The 19907-nt window shown below is 48.3% G+C and overlaps 1 protein-coding gene across 4 annotated transcripts in view; it reads right to left on the bottom strand.

Annotated features, from left to right (window-relative positions):
• Positions 1–569: 569 nt before the first annotated feature.
• Positions 570–19907, bottom strand: part of PHF12 (PHD finger protein 12) — a 30619-nt gene continuing 11281 nt past the window's right edge. For 2 of the 4 annotated variants that reach the window (XM_065036904.1, XM_065036908.1), the window contains 13 exons: positions 16710–16782; positions 14863–15250; positions 14218–14338; positions 13092–13224; positions 12235–12399; positions 11428–11589; positions 9538–10354; positions 7437–7553; positions 5977–6120; positions 4700–4798; positions 4057–4139; positions 2285–2423; positions 570–1737 (listed from right to left, as the gene is read on the bottom strand). In XM_065036904.1, coding sequence (XP_064892976.1) covers positions 1403–1737; positions 2285–2423; positions 4057–4139; positions 4700–4798; positions 5977–6120; positions 7437–7553; positions 9538–10354; positions 11428–11589; positions 12235–12399; positions 13092–13224; positions 14218–14338; positions 14863–15250; positions 16710–16782 — 2776 coding nt within the window. In that variant the 3' untranslated portion in view covers positions 570–1402. Of the gene's footprint in view, positions 1738–2284; positions 2424–4056; positions 4140–4699; positions 4799–5976; positions 6121–7436; positions 7554–9537; positions 10355–11427; positions 11590–12234; positions 12400–13091; positions 13225–14217; positions 14339–14862; positions 15251–16709; positions 16783–19559; positions 19672–19907 lie in introns of those variants that run through there. The other 2 variants (XM_065036906.1, XM_065036907.1) reach the window with 2 other exon arrangements.

The raw sequence follows: 19907 nt of genomic DNA, 5'->3' as shown, positions 1-19907 counted from the left end.
TGAGTTCGCTGCCCCCGGTCGGAGCAGAGGGCGGAGGGACGGGGAGAGGACGACGTGTGGGTCAGCGCAGCCTCCGAACTGCAAAGCGCTGCAAGCACCGGGAGGTGGCTGGTGCACCCAACGGTGTTCTAAGGGAGAGGGCGAGGGGTGCGGGCTGCCCCCCACACCCCACTGCTCTTGCCCGGAGAGGTGGCAGATGCTCCATCCCTGGAGCTATTCAAGGCCAGGCTGGACCTGATGCAGTTGAAGATGTCCCTGCTCCCTGCTGGAGTATTTATTCAACCTTAGACTCATTTCAGACTCTTAGCACTAAACCATGTCCGAGAACCTCATCTAAACGCCTTCTAAACCCCTCCAGGGATGGTGACTCCAGCACTGCCCTGGGCAGCCTGTTCCAATGCCAAACAGCCTGTTCCAGGAAGAATTCTTTCGTTTTTCAAAGTTCCCTTCCAACCCAAACTATTCCAAGGTTCTGTGACCTCTCAGTCCCCATCCTGGGCCACCAACATCCTCCCACAGCCCCAGGTTGTGGTGACAAGAGTTAAGACAAGACAGTCAAGAAAACAGAATGTGAAGTATTTTTTTTTTATATACAGAATACAGGAAAGTTTCTGTAAAGTCTAAAACGTTACAATTACTATGTACAGTGGAACTAGCTGTTCTGCTGCGGGGAGGTGGCATATAAACAAAAGAGACAGACAGGTTACGACAAACGATCTGCTACAATAGACAATTTGAGGAACGTCATACCACATGTAGCACTGTACACAGCTTTAAAACATTGAAAAATGCCATCACTGATGTATTTACACAGAATCCAACACTTTTCCTTATTTGAAATAAAAATAGGATGGACACCAGGAAAAGAACTCATTTCTCACTGCCCATAATACACAGTAGCTACTTGTAGTGCAACCATAGCAGGGAGGGATGGGAAAAATAACTGTGGGAAGAAGAGTGCTTCTTTACATTAAATAAAACAATGATATTGTATAGATTTGCTGTATGAAAACTGTATTTCTCTTTTAATATAAAACTATTGTCACTGGCACAAAATAGAACAAGTTTCTGATTATTTTACAACTGCATGGGAACTATCTGTCAGAGAGAGTCCTGGAGTCAGACAGCGGTCACCCCTCGCTCTGACACGTCCTGCTCTCACTGCAGTTTTTTTTCCTTTTAAAATGAAATGTATAGTACAAATATATGTGCAAATGCCCCTAAAACTTGAGCAAAAAAGAAAAATTAAAAAAAGTTAAACGTTCTTCATTTCATGCAAACGGCGTGAGAACAGTCTCTGGGCCGACATAGAAAAAGATCCCACCTCGGTCTGTACATTTTTGCATTGCAAGAGTCTGAGGGCGTTTGTTTCCTTAACTCCAAAGCTCTCTTCCTAAAATTCCTAAGGAACGGAGTTGGACCGCAGCACGGGCACCTGGTGGGGTTTCAGAGAAAGCTTCTCCTCCAAGTCCATGTCTTGTACTAAGGCAGTGTCCCCCTTGGGCTGTTTGGTCGCAAATTCAGTGATGCTAAAAACAAACTGCAGGCAGCCCAGCTTGATGTAACTGCCGTGGTGGAGCAGGGCTGTCCCCTCCCAGCCGGCCCCGCTGCCCCCGATTAGGCTGGAGCTGCTGGCTTTGCAGTTACAGGGTTTCTGATGCTGCCCTTGCGCCTGCGAGTTCATCACAGCGGCTTCTTCGTGCGGCTCCTCTTCCTGTTTTCTGCTTTTATGTCGTTCTAGAAGAACAAAACAAAACCACCTGTAAGATTCCAGCAGGCCAGTGGCAGCTTGTTTTCATCGAGTGCTGAGGTGCCTCAGGGGTGAGATCCTCCAGCCCCTGATAAAAGGGAAACCGGAATCTCCCTGGAGCTGTAGAGGCATTTACACATCAGGGAGAGCAGGAATAAGCCATGCGGGGATGGGGTGCCTGTAGCACAGCCCAGATGGCTTAGGTGCAGCCTGGGAGGGAGGACACACGTGAGGAAGCCCCTCAGTCCAGCTCTGAACTGGATTTCATCAGCTGGAGCTGCTGTCAGGCAGGGCTGGAGCCTGGGGAACTCCAGCACCAGAGCAGGAGCGGGGTTAATGCTCCCCAGGGCCGCAGAGGAAGGTCTGGGGTGTAACCCAGGCTGAGGCCGCAGGAGAGGCTCCTCTTTTGCAAGAGGCGCAGCAACCGCTGCAGAACAAGGGGCACCAACAAGGAGTTGATTTGCACCCGTTCCCGTCCCCCTCCAATTGCTCCCCACAGTGTTAATGTGGGGCTGGTGCTGTCTCAACACTCACTTATCACGCTCTGCACTTTGGCAACAATACTGCTGGGAGGAGTGGGCGTCATCTTCTCCGAGAAGTCACACGAATACAGAACGTTGTCCACCGTCGTCCCATGCTCACTGTAGTTCAACAGCTCGTAATGTTTCGTATTCTGAAAAAAAGGAAAATAAAAAAAAAAGGGAAGAGGAGGGTCAGGAAGGCTTCTGCCCGTCCACCCATTCAGAGCATGGAAACAAACCAGCTGTTGATGGCTAAATAAGAGCAGCTAAAACACCCTCCAGCTTCTGAGACCACCAACCTGACCCTTGTGCACGGCTCACGCTCACAGAGCAGCTGCCTTTCCAGCAAGAGCTGCTTCCCACGGTGCTCCCGGCAGGGACAGAGGGCCCAAACGGATCTGGAGCGGGTTCTACCTACTGCACTTGGACCAACAGATCTTTTGGAAACGTGGATTCAAGCTGATTCTCACAAAGACACACCAGACTTAGCCCTGTGCCTAGCAGGAAAGAGCTGTGCTTTGGGAAGCCAAGATGGCAAGAGGGCTGGCAGCGTGCTGCAGCAGCCGCGAGGTAAGAGATGGTCTGGGATTTACAGGCCCCTCACTGAAATGCCGGGGGACGTCACCGTGACGCACAGTGTTACACCCGCAGCGTCACGCGCAGCTGAGCCGCGTGGAGGGTGTTGACACAGCGGAGATTTCAGGTGAGCTCAGGGAAATGATCTGAGGTTGAAGACCTTGTTCCCCCAGGGACTAGAGAGCTTTAATCAAGGTACAAAACCTCCCCACGCACAGGGGAGTAAGTTTTCAAGTAACCTGCTTGACTGCGGAGACCAAGGCCAAGCATGAGCTGCCAACGGCCAGAAACAGACAATGCTCAGGAGGGGGAACTGTCCCCACAGAGTGACACAAACACAGGAGTCCTGCTGGAGTATGGATGAAGTTCAGTGCCTAGAACCCGATTTAGGACTGACCACTGTGAGGAGATGCTTCAACACAGATTTAAGGTCTGGATCCTGTTACGGAGTGTGTTCCGTAGCCTGTAGTGCACTGGAGGAATGGCTGAAGCCGGCTGTGGGTTAATCCTGGATCCTGCTCACTAGCCGGTTGACAAATGGTGATATAAAAGACTCTATCTTGCTTCAAAGACTGTTTCCATGCTAAGGGACATCTCCAGCAGTGCTCTTATTGGCAGACCCACGGTCTGTTTGCTTCAAGAACAAACTAATCTCTGAACTGTAGTTAAGAAGCAACTGTAGAGCTGTGTTTATGCTGAGAGCTTAACTGACATTTCAGTTAAATAAATAATTTACACAGACTAGCGCAGATGGGCACGAACAATCTGCACCACCACCACCACCACACCTGAAAGCAAGAGACTTGGAGCAGTTCCCTGTTTTGTTCCAGCTGAGGCTTGATGTAGACACGTCAAGTTTAGCTTTTATTAACAACACAGCTGGATCAAAAAGTATTGAGCCATTCCTATTATTATTTTGTTTTGTCCCTAGCCACCAGCAGTGACAGAGCTTGCTTGTGGTCAGTCTTTGTCCCCAGGCAGTTCGCTCAGAGAGATCACGCTGGCAGAGCTCTGTGCTTCAGAAAGGGGTTTGACAGAAAACGCTGACGCAGCCTTCACTGGAGTGAAACCATTCACAGCCCCGGCTCTTACTTTGTAGTCCACAAAGGAGCACGGCACAAAGACAACCTGCTGCCTGCATCTCCAGCTCCCACCGCCGTGCATGCCAAATAACAAAAACAATTAAAAAAACCCCACTCAGGCACTCACCTCATCGTAGAATATGCAGGCGTGTTTGCCAGACACATAGTTACAGTGACCGTAGCTTGTAAGGCACACATCCATATCAGCTCCTGTCAACGGGGAGGACAAAACAGGCTCAGTTCATTTCAGAAAAAAAGATCTGTCAGGCAGCAGAGAACAACAGACAGAATTAAACTTCAATTAGCAAAACAACAGGGGAGCAACTGCCTTTGTCCTGCTCCCAGGACTGCATGAATAATGCTGTGATAAGCCACAAAACAACAAAGTTTCGGTGGGGGAAGGGAAGGCGAGCAGCTCCATGAAGGTTGAAGAGCATTTCGCAGTTACTGGTCTGCCCAGGGCACCCGGAGAATCTAAGCAGAAAGAAATGAAACCTGCGAACAAACAGTAACTCTTCTCTCCCTCAGTCAGGCATTAATCTCCAGGAAATCCAGTCTGTTGATTCTCACACCAGCCAGGTTACAAAGGTGCAACCCCACCAAAATTCAAGTGGATGAGGAATTTCCAGGTTTCTTGGTAGCAAAGAATCCCAGCACGAGTGGCCACAATGGGTCTTGTTTTCTTCAACACCCACTTGGCAAACACTTCAGGAGGGTCAGGGAGAACCACCCTGATTTCTGAAAGGTCAGGGCAGGAAAAAGCTGCTCACCTGTCCCAATGTAGAGGGTTCGATAGCACATATTGACTGCACCCCCTAAGCCCATCAGAGGATAGAACACCGCCCGGGCTTGCACTTCCTTTCTTTGCGCTGCAAGATAAAAAAGAAATTACTTGAACAATGTTATCAGCTTGGAAGGCGGCTTGACGCCAGTGTCCCCAGCGCCAGGCTCTCCAGAAAGCACAGATGCCAAGGAAGACGCAGTCAGCTTTGGCCTAAACTCCAATTGCCAACCCTCTAGAAATGTTTGTGCATTAAACTCATCAGAGAAAATTGCTCTCTCCAGCAACCCACACAAGCCATGCAATTGGGGGAACGCTAATACGGCGTGTGCACAATGGAGCCACGCTGAGGAAAACACAAGCCTCCAGCTTCTTTCTTAATCCCTTCCACTTTGGGTAATCAAAGAGGTGAGTCTTGCTGTCAAAGTGCTACTTATAAAAAATATTGGTGCTGGTGAATGTCACCAACTTAACAGCTGTGATTTCACTTCTAGCAAAGCTGCAGGGAAAACACAGGAGTTGTCCAAGGACCAACCCAGCCCCCGGGACAGGACAATTTACTGGATCCATCATTCCTGTCCAAAAAGGGCGATGGGCTAACACAGAATCAATCTGCCTTCTGACAGACTGCTGCAGAATTGCCAGAGCAGCTCAGCCCAGTGCTGTGTCCTGCAGCCGCGTTCAGAGAAGACCCACAAAGCATTTAGGGAATGCTGTGATGCTACAGCAGCAAGCTGAGCAGTTTCAGAAGGTGGCTCCTGACTGCTAACAGACTTGCAAAGATCTTGGATATTTACCCCCAGGCCAAGCAGAGGGGGAGCAGACAACTGCTCTCACAACAGGGCTGTCCAGTTAGTGCTTGAAAGCAGATTAAATGGGCTGCATGTGGAGGAACACGGCTTCACGTTCCTCCTGCTGCTTCAGATGTTAGCGTGTGATACCAGTGACCATAAACACAGCAAGCTGGACGCGGAAATCTGGACATTTGCAACAAAAGGACAAGTTTTTCCCCATTATTCATATTAGTTGCAGTTAGTGATTCAGCTGGACAGTGACATTATTCTGAACGGGCAGTGACAATGCCACACATCTATTCCGTGCCCCGGTTCCTCCTGTTCGTGTGCTTGTCTCATAAGCAAATTCTCCAGAAAGACAGAGTGGGAATTCATCTATTTCTCTTGCCCATCCCAAAGGTGAGGAGAGAAAAAAAAAAAGGCAAGGGAGGGTCAAACAGCTACAAACCAACTATTCTAAGGCTGCGCTTACCTTCGATGTGGTTTCCCACAGGAGACTGCTGATGGGAACCACCGCTGCTCGCTAGAGACTGAGCTTTGGAAGGAAAGAGCTGATGTATTCTCTGCAAGGCCAGAAACTTGATCAGCTGCTCATCCAGCATGTTTATCTCAATCTCTGTTAACAAACAAAAAGCAATTAATTAAGTTATTCATGGAAAAGGTGCAGTCTGAGTTGCAGTGGATTTAACCGTCCTGCTCTCAAACTTGCCATTTGCTTCAACAGCAAAGACGTGACAAACTTTGCAACATCCAGAATCTCACACAGATGGGGGGTCCACTACTTCACATCACCTCCTGCAAGCAGCGTGCGAGGAGAACGCCAGCAATAGCCACAGAGCTACAACTCGGGCAGCAAGCCGAAGTTTAGGGAACCAGGGACCGCTAAGCTGAAAATCAGCTGTTTTGGCTCAGAATCAACAGGTCTGCAGAGATGGACATCGTGCCCCTTTGGGTGGTGGGTTGGGACCTTCTTGTGAAGCTCGATTACCTGGTAACCACCTTGGAAGCTGCTACAGGCTCCTTCTTGAGTCACACGGGGTCAATTCAACCAAACGGAGCAACTCAGACAATATTATCAATGAACTTTAAAGCAGATCTGTTGCTGATAGCTTTGAAGTATTTATATTTGTGAAGCCTAACAGAAGTCTGCTTTCTGACAGCAAGCAGGCTGGGTAATTTCTTCCAAGAGCTTTCTCCACATGGACAGCAGTTAAAACATCAAACAGAAGCAGCAGAGCTTCAACCGCCTTTCCCATAAGCGGGGAGGTCGTCTGGGCCGGCTGAGCAGTCAGGGTTCACCCAAGAAAAGAGGGTTGCAATGCCAGAAAGGCTGTTCTTCCGATGGAGGAGTCTCTGGCAACAGCCTCATTACACTACTGACGACGGCTGTTCAGCAATCTCCTCCTCCCCAAGTCATTCCAACAAGGTTCGGCATTTCTTGCCAAATGCAACAAAAAAACCAAACCAATGGGCCAGTCTAGGAAAAGTCTGACAGAAGCAGAAATAAATCGGGAAATTAACTGACCCATCAGAGCATCACCACTCAGGTGACCGCTTGCCTACACGATCTATCGCTGCTGGACTTTGCACCCGTTGGGAGCAGCTCGGGGTTGCAGCTGCCACCACAACAGGGCAGGGCTGCAGGTTTCTGCATGTGAATTCCACCTGGAAAGCCGCCCGGGCAGTGGCTTTGTGATCCTTCCCTAGAAAAGCTGCAGGCAGAAACATTTCACTGGCCTTGCTGCCTTGGCAACACTACAAGCGAGGAAGCATGTGACATATTTAAGGGCATATTTAATGTATATCCAACCGCACCCTCACCTGACTGCAACCCTTCTTTATCTCTGAAACCTTTCCTTAAGCAGAGAGGGAATGCTCCAGGGAAGCAAATACACAGGGCTGATAGAGACTGATAATGAACTGAATACTCACCGCCATCCATAAACGCTTTCAGGGAACTGCTGAGGTCCAACGTAGCTGCAGAGTTTGAAGTGAGCGATGAGGGTAAAGCACTTCCTATGGACAAGGTGTTGGGGCTGACCTTACCATCTACAGAGAAAGATGGTGCAGAGAAGATATGTCACCGTGACGTTCGTGAGATACGCACCCAGCCCTCAGGCTGCTCTTCACTTCCAAGCTGCTCAGAATGACTAATTTTGCTCATAGTTGTGCTTTGTAAAGGGCCTGAATTAGAGGCCATGAGCTTTCTTTTGCTTGCAGAAGGACCTCTGTGTGTCTCCACCAGAGCTCTGCTTCTCATCTCCGGCCGTGGAGGAATTCTAGACCTACACATTTAAGCTCCTACTCCCTGTTTGAAGCAGCAGCAATGACAGACTGTGGCATCATAAACCAGAGACTGGCAGGATGAGCATCAAGTCCCCAGGAGCTTGGAGAGCTTGCTAAACCTAGAGACACTTGGCAAGTAGCTTGTCTAGGTCTGAACCTGCATAAAAAGTACAACTAGCACATTTTTATTTCTGCACGCTTATCAAGGGTGGTGAGAGCTTGGCCCCAGGTTTCCCAGAGAGGTGGTAGATGAACCATCCCTGGGGACATCCCAGGCCAGGCTGGACGGGGCTCTGAGCAACCTGAGCTGGTGAAGATGTCCCTGCTCATGGCCGGGGGGCCACTGGGGGAGCCTTGAAGATCCCTTCCAACCCAAACCATTCTGTGACTCTATTTGAAGTCCGGGCTGTACTTCACTGTCTAGTAAGGATGTGCCAGTCAGAAGCAGATTTTATTATTTACAAAATAAAATCCTGTGCAGCTGAAAAGAGGCAATGGCACATGCCAGGAAACCAAATCTCTTTAACGCATCGTTGATACCAGATCTTCTTGGGTTGGTTTGCCTAGAAGTAGAGCTACTATAAGGCTGAAATTTATGGAGAAAAAAAAAATTCATGAATTATTTGCGGTTTTGTACTCAGCAAAAAAATTTGCACACCACAATTTAAGATTTGTTATAAATATATATATGCATTGTGTTAGATGGAAAATCTGAATATTTACACCTTTCCCAAGAGACACTGCATCAAAAAGATGTGTTAAGCTGCATTTTGTAGAACGCAAGCTTTGCACCAAAAGCAATTGTTTAACATACTAAGTAACTGATGCGAGGTAAAGCTTAGGAGTTACTCAATAAGGGATTTTAAACAGAATAGTAAAGACATGTTGCCTCTGTTGCTTGCAATCACCAGATCCGAGCTGCCCAGCTGTGGGAGGAGTGACAGACAGGAGCTGTCACCCTCCCTGCACAAAGGGTTTGCTAATTTGGGTGCTGAGCTAGGGCAGGGAAGAGGAGGAGAATGCTTCAAGTGAAAGCTTATTCTAGCTAAATCTGAGTTATGGGCAGTCACTCTGACTTCAACATCTATCAACACCTCTGATTTGATGTTTCTATACCAAAGAATGGGTATATACAGTTGGAACAGCAAGGTTTTTGAGTACAACTCAGGGCAGAAATGGCTTATCCAAGTCCATAACTACCCTGTGATCTCAGACCAGCAGATACTGAATGCAGTGCAGGTCCCCAGGGCCACGCTGGTCTGCCATCAGGGCTGTGCAGCTCAAGACTTCAAACTGGTCTGGACTAGGGGACAAACCATCGCCAGGGCAGTCACCGTGCACAGAGATCACAGGTGCCACACAGCTGCTCTCCTGAGAAGTTCTACTCTGCGCTCAAACCAGCGCTTTAAAACAAATCGGTAGTTTTAAAGCAGAATTGGAGCGGCCAGTTGTTGAAACAGCAGCCAATGGATTTAAAACTGCTGTTGCTTTCTAGAATTAAACTGATCTATCCTGCTTTTCTCAGGACAGAATTCCCATCTCAAGTGTAGCAGAAGTAAAACATCCCATGGCTCCCATGAAGGGTCCCAAGTCAGAGGAGAGTTGAGAAACGTCTCCTGGCTCTCCATAGAAAGCCCAGTTCCCAGTTAAACGTGGGCATCGCGCTAGAGCCTTGAGGTTCAAATTAACATTTAGCTTTAACACTTTCTCAGCCCCGGGCGGGGCAGACCAGCCGTTCGGCACATACCTGAAGGTGGTGCTGGTGAACAGAATCTGTTTGTGGACCCGATGGCAGAGATGCCGTCGGCTGTGGCCTGCGGAGGGGTGACAGCTCTGGTGGCCGTCAGAGGGGAGCCCATGGAGCGCAGCTCCACCGACAGCGGCGGCCCGATCTGCGTCTGCGCGTTCTTCCTTTGCAAAGTGCTGGTGGTCTCCAGGCTGGCACAGGAGCTCGATATGGACGTCGACATACTCGTGACCGGCGCAGAACCCCTTTGTGCACAAGAAACAGGCCCTGCTACGTTCTCCGTTTTGACGATGGTTCCGATGGTGTGATTCAGAAGTCCGCAAGTGGCTGGGGGCGTGAGGGGCCGAGGCCACGTTTGACGATGGGACAAAACAGGTACTGTGTTACCAGATCCGATCAGTCTCTGGGAGTCAGTCAACTGTGCTGAAGGTTCGGACGAAACGCCATAGAAATGAGGACCGTTCACTTTAATGTCAGAGGCTGTCGGCCCATTCGAAGTCCCGCAAGAAGACACCTTCTTGGACTTATCTATACACGAGCTGCAGTTGACATCTTCCTGTGACAAAGTCTGCTGGGATTGCGAGGAGCTCAAGGAATTCTGGGTGGTGATCCCTGAGGTGCAGGATGACATGGAATAGAGGGAAGGTGTGGGTGCCTTGTCAGCTGCCTGGTAAGGGTTGGCGAGTGAGCCGTCTGCCACAATAACAGGCTTAATATCAGCCTTCTCTGTTTGTTCAGAGTCCCAAAGCGAAGTCATCTGCTTAGCAGATAAATGTTTCAATATGCTGCACTGGAGCGCAACAACACTACAGAGCCACTGGAAAGAAGAAAAAAGTCACAGGTTAGCTGCACAGGCAAACCACGCTCCAGACCTCGACAGTTACTGCGTCGTTCACGAGAAATTCAGCTGCCTCGCGGTGCTGCCGACTGCTCTGACGCAGCCGGGAACTACAGCACCCGCTCTGATGCTCATCTTGAATCAGGAGAGAATTTGTTTATAGGTACGAAAGCGCAACTGAAATTAGGTGCTGTTTATCTCCATGGTGGGGACGGTACACGGAGGAGCTGTGATTAAAGGAGGGAGAAGGCAGCAGATGCACTCCCCCAACCCCAAACTCTTCCCTCTTCAATTAAGTGCTGCAATTCTTTGGCTTGTTACAAATACACCTTGCACTAATACGGGCTTCTATCCTCCAGCTTACTGCTGCAAAGAAATACTGATCTACCCCATGCTATTGGGAGTCACCCGCCAAAGCTGGGCTGGAGAGCACCTTTCCTTTTACGCGAGGTAGAGCAAGACCAAAAGATTTACTCATAGTTTGAAGCTCCGTGGTGAATGAGCACCTGCCACACTGAAGAATTCCCCCTGAGCTAACCGAAGGACTCAACTGCGCCACTGACTGCAAAACAACATGCTTTCGCATTGTTGAATGCGCCAAGAAGTTTCATACAAGATTTAAACACTCATTTGACCTTGGTTTAAAAGTCCAGTTCAAATGGCAATAAAAAGCAGCGCAGAAATGTGACGTTAACGTACAAACAAGCGTGTCCGAGAGCAGCCTTACATAATCAAAGTGGAAAGTATTTCCCCTCATCCAGAAAGTAAAAACGACATATAGACAGAAAGCCCTCGACTCCACTCTTAAGGCCAGAACACTATTTGACACTTCAGGGAAGTGGTGAAATGAGGAGTTTTACATTTCACCTGGAAAGCCAAAACGAAGGTTTTTTTAATGGGCAAGACGGTCAGAAACAAAACAAGTTATCACCTTCAGACATGATTTTGAGACTGGTTTCCTAGACAACTGCTCTGATCACGGCTGAAATGGAAGAGGATCTTTGTACCAAAGCAACTACAGACACAGAGTCCAAGCATTTGACTTCATTTACCTCCTGTTGTTCTGTCTGGCTGGCTAAGTGCTCAGTGTTCAGAAGGTGCTTCTGCAAGGGTTCCTCGGGGATCCCGTTACAGATCAGCTCGCCATCTCTAATTGCTGCAGGCGCAAGTAACAGGGGTGGAAGCCGATATTGGGACTTTATAGCATCAGGAACCTACATTGTAGAGAAGGAAGATCACACATGAGAACAATTACTCAAGAATGACTAGTTAAACAAAGTGCCTAACCAGCACTGCGCTCCGCGTTTGCTGCTTTCTGACCCAAAGGAGCCCTGCAGACAATACATTAGAAGTTTCAAGGGCTGAGTAGCTTGAATTGATGCAGCTACGCTGAAATTAATAGGTTTTATTCCCTTAGGTCAGGCGTGACTTCAGCAGAACGCAGTGGCTACAGCATAGAAGAAGTCATGCAAAAAAGGGCAAATAACAAGGGAAACCCGTGTGGCATTTTTCAGGCATTCTGGCAGCAAATACTCTTTGGGGTTTAACACAGACCACGCAGCAGCCCCAGTGCTGACTGTAGGGCCACCTTCAGAAGGTTTTGTGTTGTACTTTCTAAGCTTGTGCTAGATTTAAATCTTGTAATAGCTGAGCCTTATGGTTGGCAGAAAAAGTTTCATAAATCCTATGTGTAGTGAAGAGTAACTGCTGACTCCCAGGCCTCTCACCAACACATTCCTTCAGACCTCACCCTCTTCCTCCTGCCCCAAGCAGCTCTCCCCGCAGGCCGTGCTGGTTTCCCTTCCAAACTAGAACACAAACGTGGGGATTTTCACCACCAGCTACTCGTTCACACATACCTTCAAACCTTTTCTCTTTACTGATTGAAGAACTCTGCGATTCGGAGGATGTTTCTTATGGATTCGGTTTAAGAAATCCACTTTGACAACGTGCTGAGATATGGTGTCCTGGAACCGGTCAAATACTCGGCACCGATTACTCAAGGTCAAGTTCTTCTGGTTCAGCTGGGTGATCAGATAATGCCACAGGAGTTAGGGATCTGCGGGTCACTCTAATGTACCCTAAGACTTTCCTAACGTCTCGTAGCACTGGCAGTACAGCATCAGCTCAGCTTTAGACTATTTGTTTCCTGCAGCACAAACCATTTCTGTTAAGGGGCACATTGCTGGAGATGAATACAAAAGCATTTAGAGGCCGACTAAGCAGCATCAATGCTCTCAGAAGCAGTTTGTCTGGGCACAAGCCTTTTGTTTCAGCCCCCTGTTTCCTGAGTATTTAAGTCTCAAGTACACTCCTTTTCCACAAAATGAAAACTCCCTCTTGGAATGAAAGTTTTTTGGGTTACGCATGCAAAGAATTACTTCCCCTATTTGTAGCACTGTGCTGCTTTGTATCACAGTCCTGGAAGCTCATCTAGATCTTAAGGAGTCCAGTCCGAAAACTAGACAAGCTGTCAGTGAGCCACAATCTGAGCTGTCAGCTTCAGTTACAGGAAGGAGTTCCCCCATCTTTATATTTTATTGCAGATAGCAGCATCATATTCCTTTGGAGAGTGCGTTGCTTGCAGCAGGAGCTTTACAAGCGATACAGGGAGCAATAAGAGCTCAGAAGCTGTTTTACATTTGTTGTACTTTGTCCTTTAATGGACCTGCCAGGTTCCACTCCAGCTCCATACTGCTATCATAGTCCTGCTTACCACCACGTGTTCTATGTGATTTGGGCACATCCATCTACCCAGAGGCATGGCAGTAAGCGGTGGCTCCAGACAATCCATGTGGAACAGGAGCGGGCAATAATCACACTGAATTAGAGGTGCCACTCTGCAGCTCCTGCAAAGAGAGAGCCATATCTTACTTCCCATACAGAGTACAGAATATAAACCAAACACACAGACAAAGTCAGCCAACCACTTGGGCTTATCTTTCCCCACCAATTCCCCTGCATCTAAAATTAGGCTTCAGATTTGTAACTTGATCTATAGGGTCCTTCTGTAAGACCCACTCAAGGCAAAAGTACTTGCCCTGGCACACGAGGGTTTCTCGGTGCACAAGGGGCCGTTGCCGTAAAGCTGTAAGCGTAGAGTTGATCTTGTGCATTAGTTCTGAGTGGTTTCGTTTAGAGCAGAATTCAGAGATCGAAAGGGAATCTCAGATTTAGGTTATTACGATTTTCCTCAGATGAATCATGTGTGAAACTGGGATATTTACTTCGACAAGATGTTCACAGAACAAGTCTCAAACTCCAGAAAGCTACTAAATCTGATTCCCCGAGCTTTAAAGTAGTCTTCACTCTGTGTATGACAACGTCATCAGTTGTTCTCCACCTGATCCCCAGCTCACTTACAGAAACCCACTGACTGGGTTCCTGAAATAAAGCTTTCCATTTTCACCGACATCTTGAACTGGGATTTGTGCATTTTTTAAGCATTTATAAAGAGCAGCAGTATTTTGTACTGGTTTTCAGATTTACCACTTCAGCACAATATTCCTATTTGCCTCAGGCTTATATTTCTATTTCCTAAAGGTCACCTCCTTGCATACTTCCTTCACAAACCATAAACAGATGCCACTTTTCTAAATGACCACCACTTTAGAATTTTTCTTAGCAGAAAAACACTGAAGATGAGATGGCTCACTCTCTTCAGGCTACATTTTAAAACCTTTTACAGCCATGAAGGGCTGTAAAAAAATATGATTATTCCCCCATTCGTTTAGAGGATTGTAAGCAAGTAATGAAGGAGAACGGGAACTTGTTTTCAGTAAGAACTTTGCCCCGTGAAGGATTCAGCTACACCAAACAGCTTCCCTGGCAGAGTCACGTACCTGTTGCATGTGAAACAGACTTTCACGGGCAAGGGAACCAAACCATTGTGGTCTAACTCGTGTTGTGCTTTCTTGACATTCTTTCCTGTGGTTTCTTCCTTTCTCCTCCTCTTACTAGTACCTGAAAGTAAATTTTAAAAGGTTTTGGGTTACCCACATAGCAGAGATTTGCCTTCTGGTAGATACATAAGGCAGAGGCAAACAGAAAAGGCAGAGAGAGCTGCTTTACAAACCCTTATCAACCTCTAAATCCAGCCTTAAGTGACAAGAGGCTGGCTTTAAAAGCAGGTATATTTAATACTTAATCATTGCAGCGACATCCTATACATTAAGTCATTACTTTGTTCCTAGATCATCATGTCATAAAACAGAGACAATTATTTTGACAACTGGAAGTTTTTTTCTTCAGATCCATGATTTAGACTAAGGTGACAACAGTAAATAAAGCACCTTTTACAAGCGCTGATGGAGACGTGGTGCGTAGCAGCAGCGGCCCCACAGCTCAGGGGTACGTCTGTACCCCATGTTCACCACCCAGCATTACTGGAGCCACAACCACCCCGGAGTCAAGAGGGAAAAGAGGCCAGATGGCAGCAGGACGCAACCACGGTCGTCTTCACCAACGCGAGAGGAGCCACCGCTCACCTGGAAGTGCTGTGGTGCAGGTCAGTTCATTCGGCAACTGGAACTGCGTTGGGTTCCTTTCCATGGCAGCAGCAATAAGAAGCTCAAAGGGTCGCTTCAGCTGGGGCTGCCCACAGTCCATTTCTGCAATGGCAGAGTCATCATCCACGTCAATTATGTCCTCATCGACATCATTCTGCTCTGAGTTGGGGGTCTCGGTGCTGGCATTGGATGTGGGAGTGCCAGGCCGGCTCGCTCTCCTTTCCAAGATCCTGGCATGCGCATTAGCCCTGATGCTGCTGCTAGACCTGTCCAACAGGTCTGCGTCACTGGTGGGGGAGGTGGTCCTTTTCCCAGATTTGTCCACCAATCCATTTACCTGCCCCAGCTCTTTCTTCTGTTCTCGCTTCTGCACGACATGAATAGGCAGGCTTATCATGGAGGCCACAAACAAAGCACATCAACCTCGACAAATATGCAATCGAAGACAAAGAGCATCTGAAAAGGCTTGAGCCACTTACTACAACTTCCCCCGCGAAGTCATTAAAGCTTTAACCTAGCGAAAAAGAATTGATTGCAATGTACAGATGACAAAACAGCTGAAGGGAACCACGCAGGGGGAGGAAAATTAGCATGTCTCTCTCTCCTTTCAGGATAGCCATATTTGAGTCCAGATCAGGACAACATTTCCCAGCATCTAGTCCTAAATACTTGAGGAATCAGCCAACTCTCTGCCAACACTGAGAAATTCCATGCAGACTGTTCATTGTCGACGCAGTCTATTAACCCTGGCAGCGCATCTGAACCCGTTACGGAACAAGAAGGTCAGCTGGAGAACAGAGGCACAATATACAAACACCACTCTGCTATCTCTTGACCACAGGAATCTCAAACAAGGTGAGCAGGGAGAACTGCAGTAGAGGAAACAATACACTGGGATCACCACAAGACCCAGTCCCTGCCAGCATCACCAGTACGGATGAACCAGCCAACCCACTAAAATGGTCTGTGAAAGGAGCAAAGTGTTGTCAGGCCATTTTTAAGACGGAAAAGTTGAGGATTTTTTAACCTCTTCCAAAATTTTATTTCTTAAAATTGCGACCTTCATTTTTACTGTTGGCAGATGGCTGAACAGTACCCTGGAAACATAACGAGGCAATGGCTTCAGGAACAAAAGGCTGAGCGTAACAGTTTTCTTCCAATCTGTTTTGGGTGTCACTTCAAGGGAACACAGTTGCTAGATAGTTTGGTGCAGTTTCTAAGCCCTCTGCTATGTGGTCTTACGTAGTCACAGCAATAAGATGTTTACATTGTGCAAGACAGCTTCCTGGAGAAAGAGCATCAGGGGAAAAAATAAAAGAAGGCACAATCTTGCCCAATCATCTCCTCCCCATCCTGTTCAACAGCCCAGGAAATCATAACTCACTGTGATTTCACCCTCTGCTGATGTGCAACTGCTGTGAAGTCACACTTCTAAGAAACACACATTAACCAGAATCGCAGCCCCGATGCCAAAGCTGCGTTAACGTGAGTCCCGTTTCGCCTGCTCAGCCGTTCCCGTCCCTCTGTGCCTCAGCTCTTCCTGCTTCCCACAAGTGGGGGCGAGGAAAACAGTTTTAAAAGGCGCAGCTTGACAAGAACACAGCGGGCACCTCTGTTTTGGTTCCTAGGTTAAAAATACCAGGAGGGTCTCATCGAGACCCCTGAGTTTTCTTTAAGCCGGTTCCTAACAAGCCCTTTGCAACGGCGAGCACAAAGAGCAGCTCTGGTGGAATACACGTATATGCTATGGGGAGAGGAAGGTATAAACCATAGGTTTCAAAGGGGCAGTCGGAAGGGCAGGGATCACTCTATTCGAGAGGTTTTACCTTGCGGCGCACGGTGCAGCGGTGACACATCCACTCCCCCGGAGGCAGCATCTCCTCGCTGAGCGGAGGGTTGCTGCAAGAGAAACACAAAGCAACGCTTTACTGTTATTTCTGGAACGCCTCTGCTCACACACACGCAGCCCAGGGCAGGGCAGCTCTGCGGGTTCCGCTCCCACAAGTTCCTCCTTTTCTTTACGGTGATGCTCCGTGGTTTCGGTCCCCCATACGTCCACTTAGTAAGACGTCTCTAAACAGGTTCTGTTCCACGACACCCATCTCAACTCCACCATGCAGCGCGCTCCACCGTTTCAGAAGACAGTCTTAGAATCATATAGCAAAGATAAATGGGGGATTCGCTTGTGCGCAACACATACACCTCCCTCCTAACACCAACACCTCCTTAAAGGACTCAATTACTCCACGTTAGACTACACAGACTCCCGTGCAGCCAGCACACTTGCATATCTATGCATTTCCATCCCTCGAATTTGCAGAGCGAGTCCAACCGAACCAGCTGCCATGAAGCCTTCCTGCTGCTTCTCATGTACGCCGTCCCTAATGGTGGAAACCACTTTCTATCTCAAGACAACCCAAATACTCTTAGACGTGTCACCATACCCAGGCTGCCTTGGCTATGAAGCGAAAGATACATCCCACTCACATGGATCTGCACTTACTATAAAAGCTGTATCACATCAAAATGACATTCTCATTTTGCTGCTAGAAATAAACGAAATCAAATTAGATGAAGGAGTAAGGAGGACTATTTTGAGAAACACTTTTCCTCAGTTAAAGGCAGAGCAGCATATGTTAGATGATATACTTTCCTTACAGATCCTACTACTACCTCAAGTACTTTCCAACACCTCTTTATTATAAAGATTTGTTATTTCAGCAAACTGCTGACTGTTGCGGGAAAAGTGAACATGCTGTCAGATAAACAGCTAGTTACCACGCGGTGTAGCTTTAAACTGTGCTTTTAAAACTTCGCCTGCTGATGTTAGAGACGGCTGCATTGCAAGCCTGATCTGTGCTGAGCACCCCCCGGGTGCATCACCCCAGGACCTGGAAGGTCCATGTCCCGCTAACCAGCAAACAGGGCACAAGGGATCCAGCTGGGACTGACTGGGTTACAAGGGATCGAGCAGCAGCGTGGCCACACCAGCAAGGAGCTTACGAGATGTGCCCTGTGCTTCCTTTAGGAGTCTCTATACTGTTTGTTGCATCCACAGTCAAACATCAAACCAAATCCACGTTGAGCGTGAACAAGTCTCCAGCACTGACAAGCCAGACAGGGTAAGATGAAATTTGCTGGCCCGCAATAGCTGTGCTTTGTGGCAAAGGGAGAGGCCGTCTTCCTCGAAAAATCTTGCTCCTAGCACAGGGAAATGGCTCAGGATCCCAGCCCAGGCTCCCGAGCTGGAGCTGTAAAAACAAACATGCTTCCTTTGTTTAAACAGAGTCCCGGCAAGCCCTTCCCCGGTAGAAACCGCGCACAGGTACCGCGGCCAGGCCGGCGTCACACTCCAGCCCGCGGGAATGATGGAAGAACCGCAGCAAGAACCAAACTGGTAATAACCTCGGCATTTCTGGTGTCGGGCTCGGGGGAATTCAGTCGAGCCAACACATCTGGCAGCCATTTTGAGGAGGAGCGCAGGGTTTCAGAGGCCTCCGTGTTCCAGGCGCTCCAGAAACGCCGCGCTCGGCACACGCGCCATCGTACCTGCAGCTTCTGGTTCTCATTTCCTGCAGGACTTGGATGAACAAGAGATCAGGCTCTAGACTCCACCAAAGCCTCAGCTACTGGCTGCTTTGCATGAAGTCGCAAATATTTGGCTGAAACAGTAACTTCCCCGCCTCGCCCCAAATTAATCTTTTGCTAATTGAAGCGGGGAACAGGGGCTGGAAGGAGGAGAGTAACAAATGGTCCCCGTGTGCTTGCTGGAAAATAAATCCATTCCGAGTCCTGAGGTGGATCCAATAGCTCAGGTTTTACTCCTGCTGGAAAACGAGCTCTTAGATCTGCAGCTACAGCAAGTACAGATTCATCTGGCTCATTCCCCCTCCCAGCACCCCAGGGGAAAGAAAAAACATAAAAAGCCCTACAGATTTTGATTTGTTCATAGTGAATTTCAGCCCTCTGAAGCTACCGCCGAGCGCGCCCGGACTGCTGGGAACACGTCTGCCCCATCCAGCGCCGCGGCGTGCCAGGGATCCGCGCTGCCAGGCGCCTCCGGTTATTTGTTTTAAAACTGTTACCTCAATCTTACGCATTTTACAATGAAACAATTAATACCGCGGCGAATCCCGGGAGCTGCCTGGAAGAGTTAGAACAGGTTTCTTCTTAAGTGCGTATGTTATTGTCCCATTTGTTATGTCTGAATTATCTGCTCAATAACCATGAGATCCTACATACACCGTACTCTCAAATGACGGCTTAGAGAAGCATTTTAATGAGCGCTGCTACCCAAAGGGCTGGGGAAGGAGGGGAAAAGATCAGTTTCAGACCAGCAGCAAGGTCTGAGCTCTCAGACTACCCTCCGAGGTTTTTTTGCTTGCTCTCCAGGCCTAACTGCTATAGCGAGTGTATTAAAAGACAGATTCTGCTTCTCCTGGTTAACGAACTGTTCATCAAGGCGGCTCGCTGCACTAACAAAGACTGATGAGCGCTGCTCCAGCACCGCCGGGCTCCCCGCGAGCAGAGAGTGCGTCCTGGGCCCCCGCAGAACGCCGGGAAGCGCTAACGAACGCCGTTTTAATTGACTAGTTACGACCACATTCTTCAACCTTTTACTGTGAGCGTAAGAGAAACTGATTTTTAAATCTGAACAGGGAACTTGCTCTTCATACCCAAGGTAAGAATGAGGAGTCTGGCAGGAGCGCCCCGGCCGTTTTCTGCCCATCTTTCATGGGTTCATCAGCACGCACATCTCCAGCCCTTGGTGTCCGCGGCCAACAGGACCTGGAATTGTACAGCACCAACTTTATCTTCAGCTGCAACATGTCTCCTTTCAACTACACGCCAGTCCGTGGTACCATTCCACATACAATTTGGCTGAAACCTTCATTTCAGAAAGTTTCCTCTTTTATCATCACAGGTAAGAGCAATGGCCAGCGCTGTTTTACCTGGACGGTTTGGGGTGACCTGATCAAAGCTGCTCAGCAGAATACACTTCTGAATTAAAGACAAAGACAGCT

This window comes from Columba livia, chromosome 20 (genome assembly GCF_036013475.1).
Source record: "Columba livia isolate bColLiv1 breed racing homer chromosome 20, bColLiv1.pat.W.v2, whole genome shotgun sequence".
NCBI classification, from domain to species: Eukaryota; Metazoa; Chordata; class Aves; order Columbiformes; family Columbidae; genus Columba; species Columba livia.
This window is presented reverse-complemented; position numbering and strand designations above follow the sequence as displayed.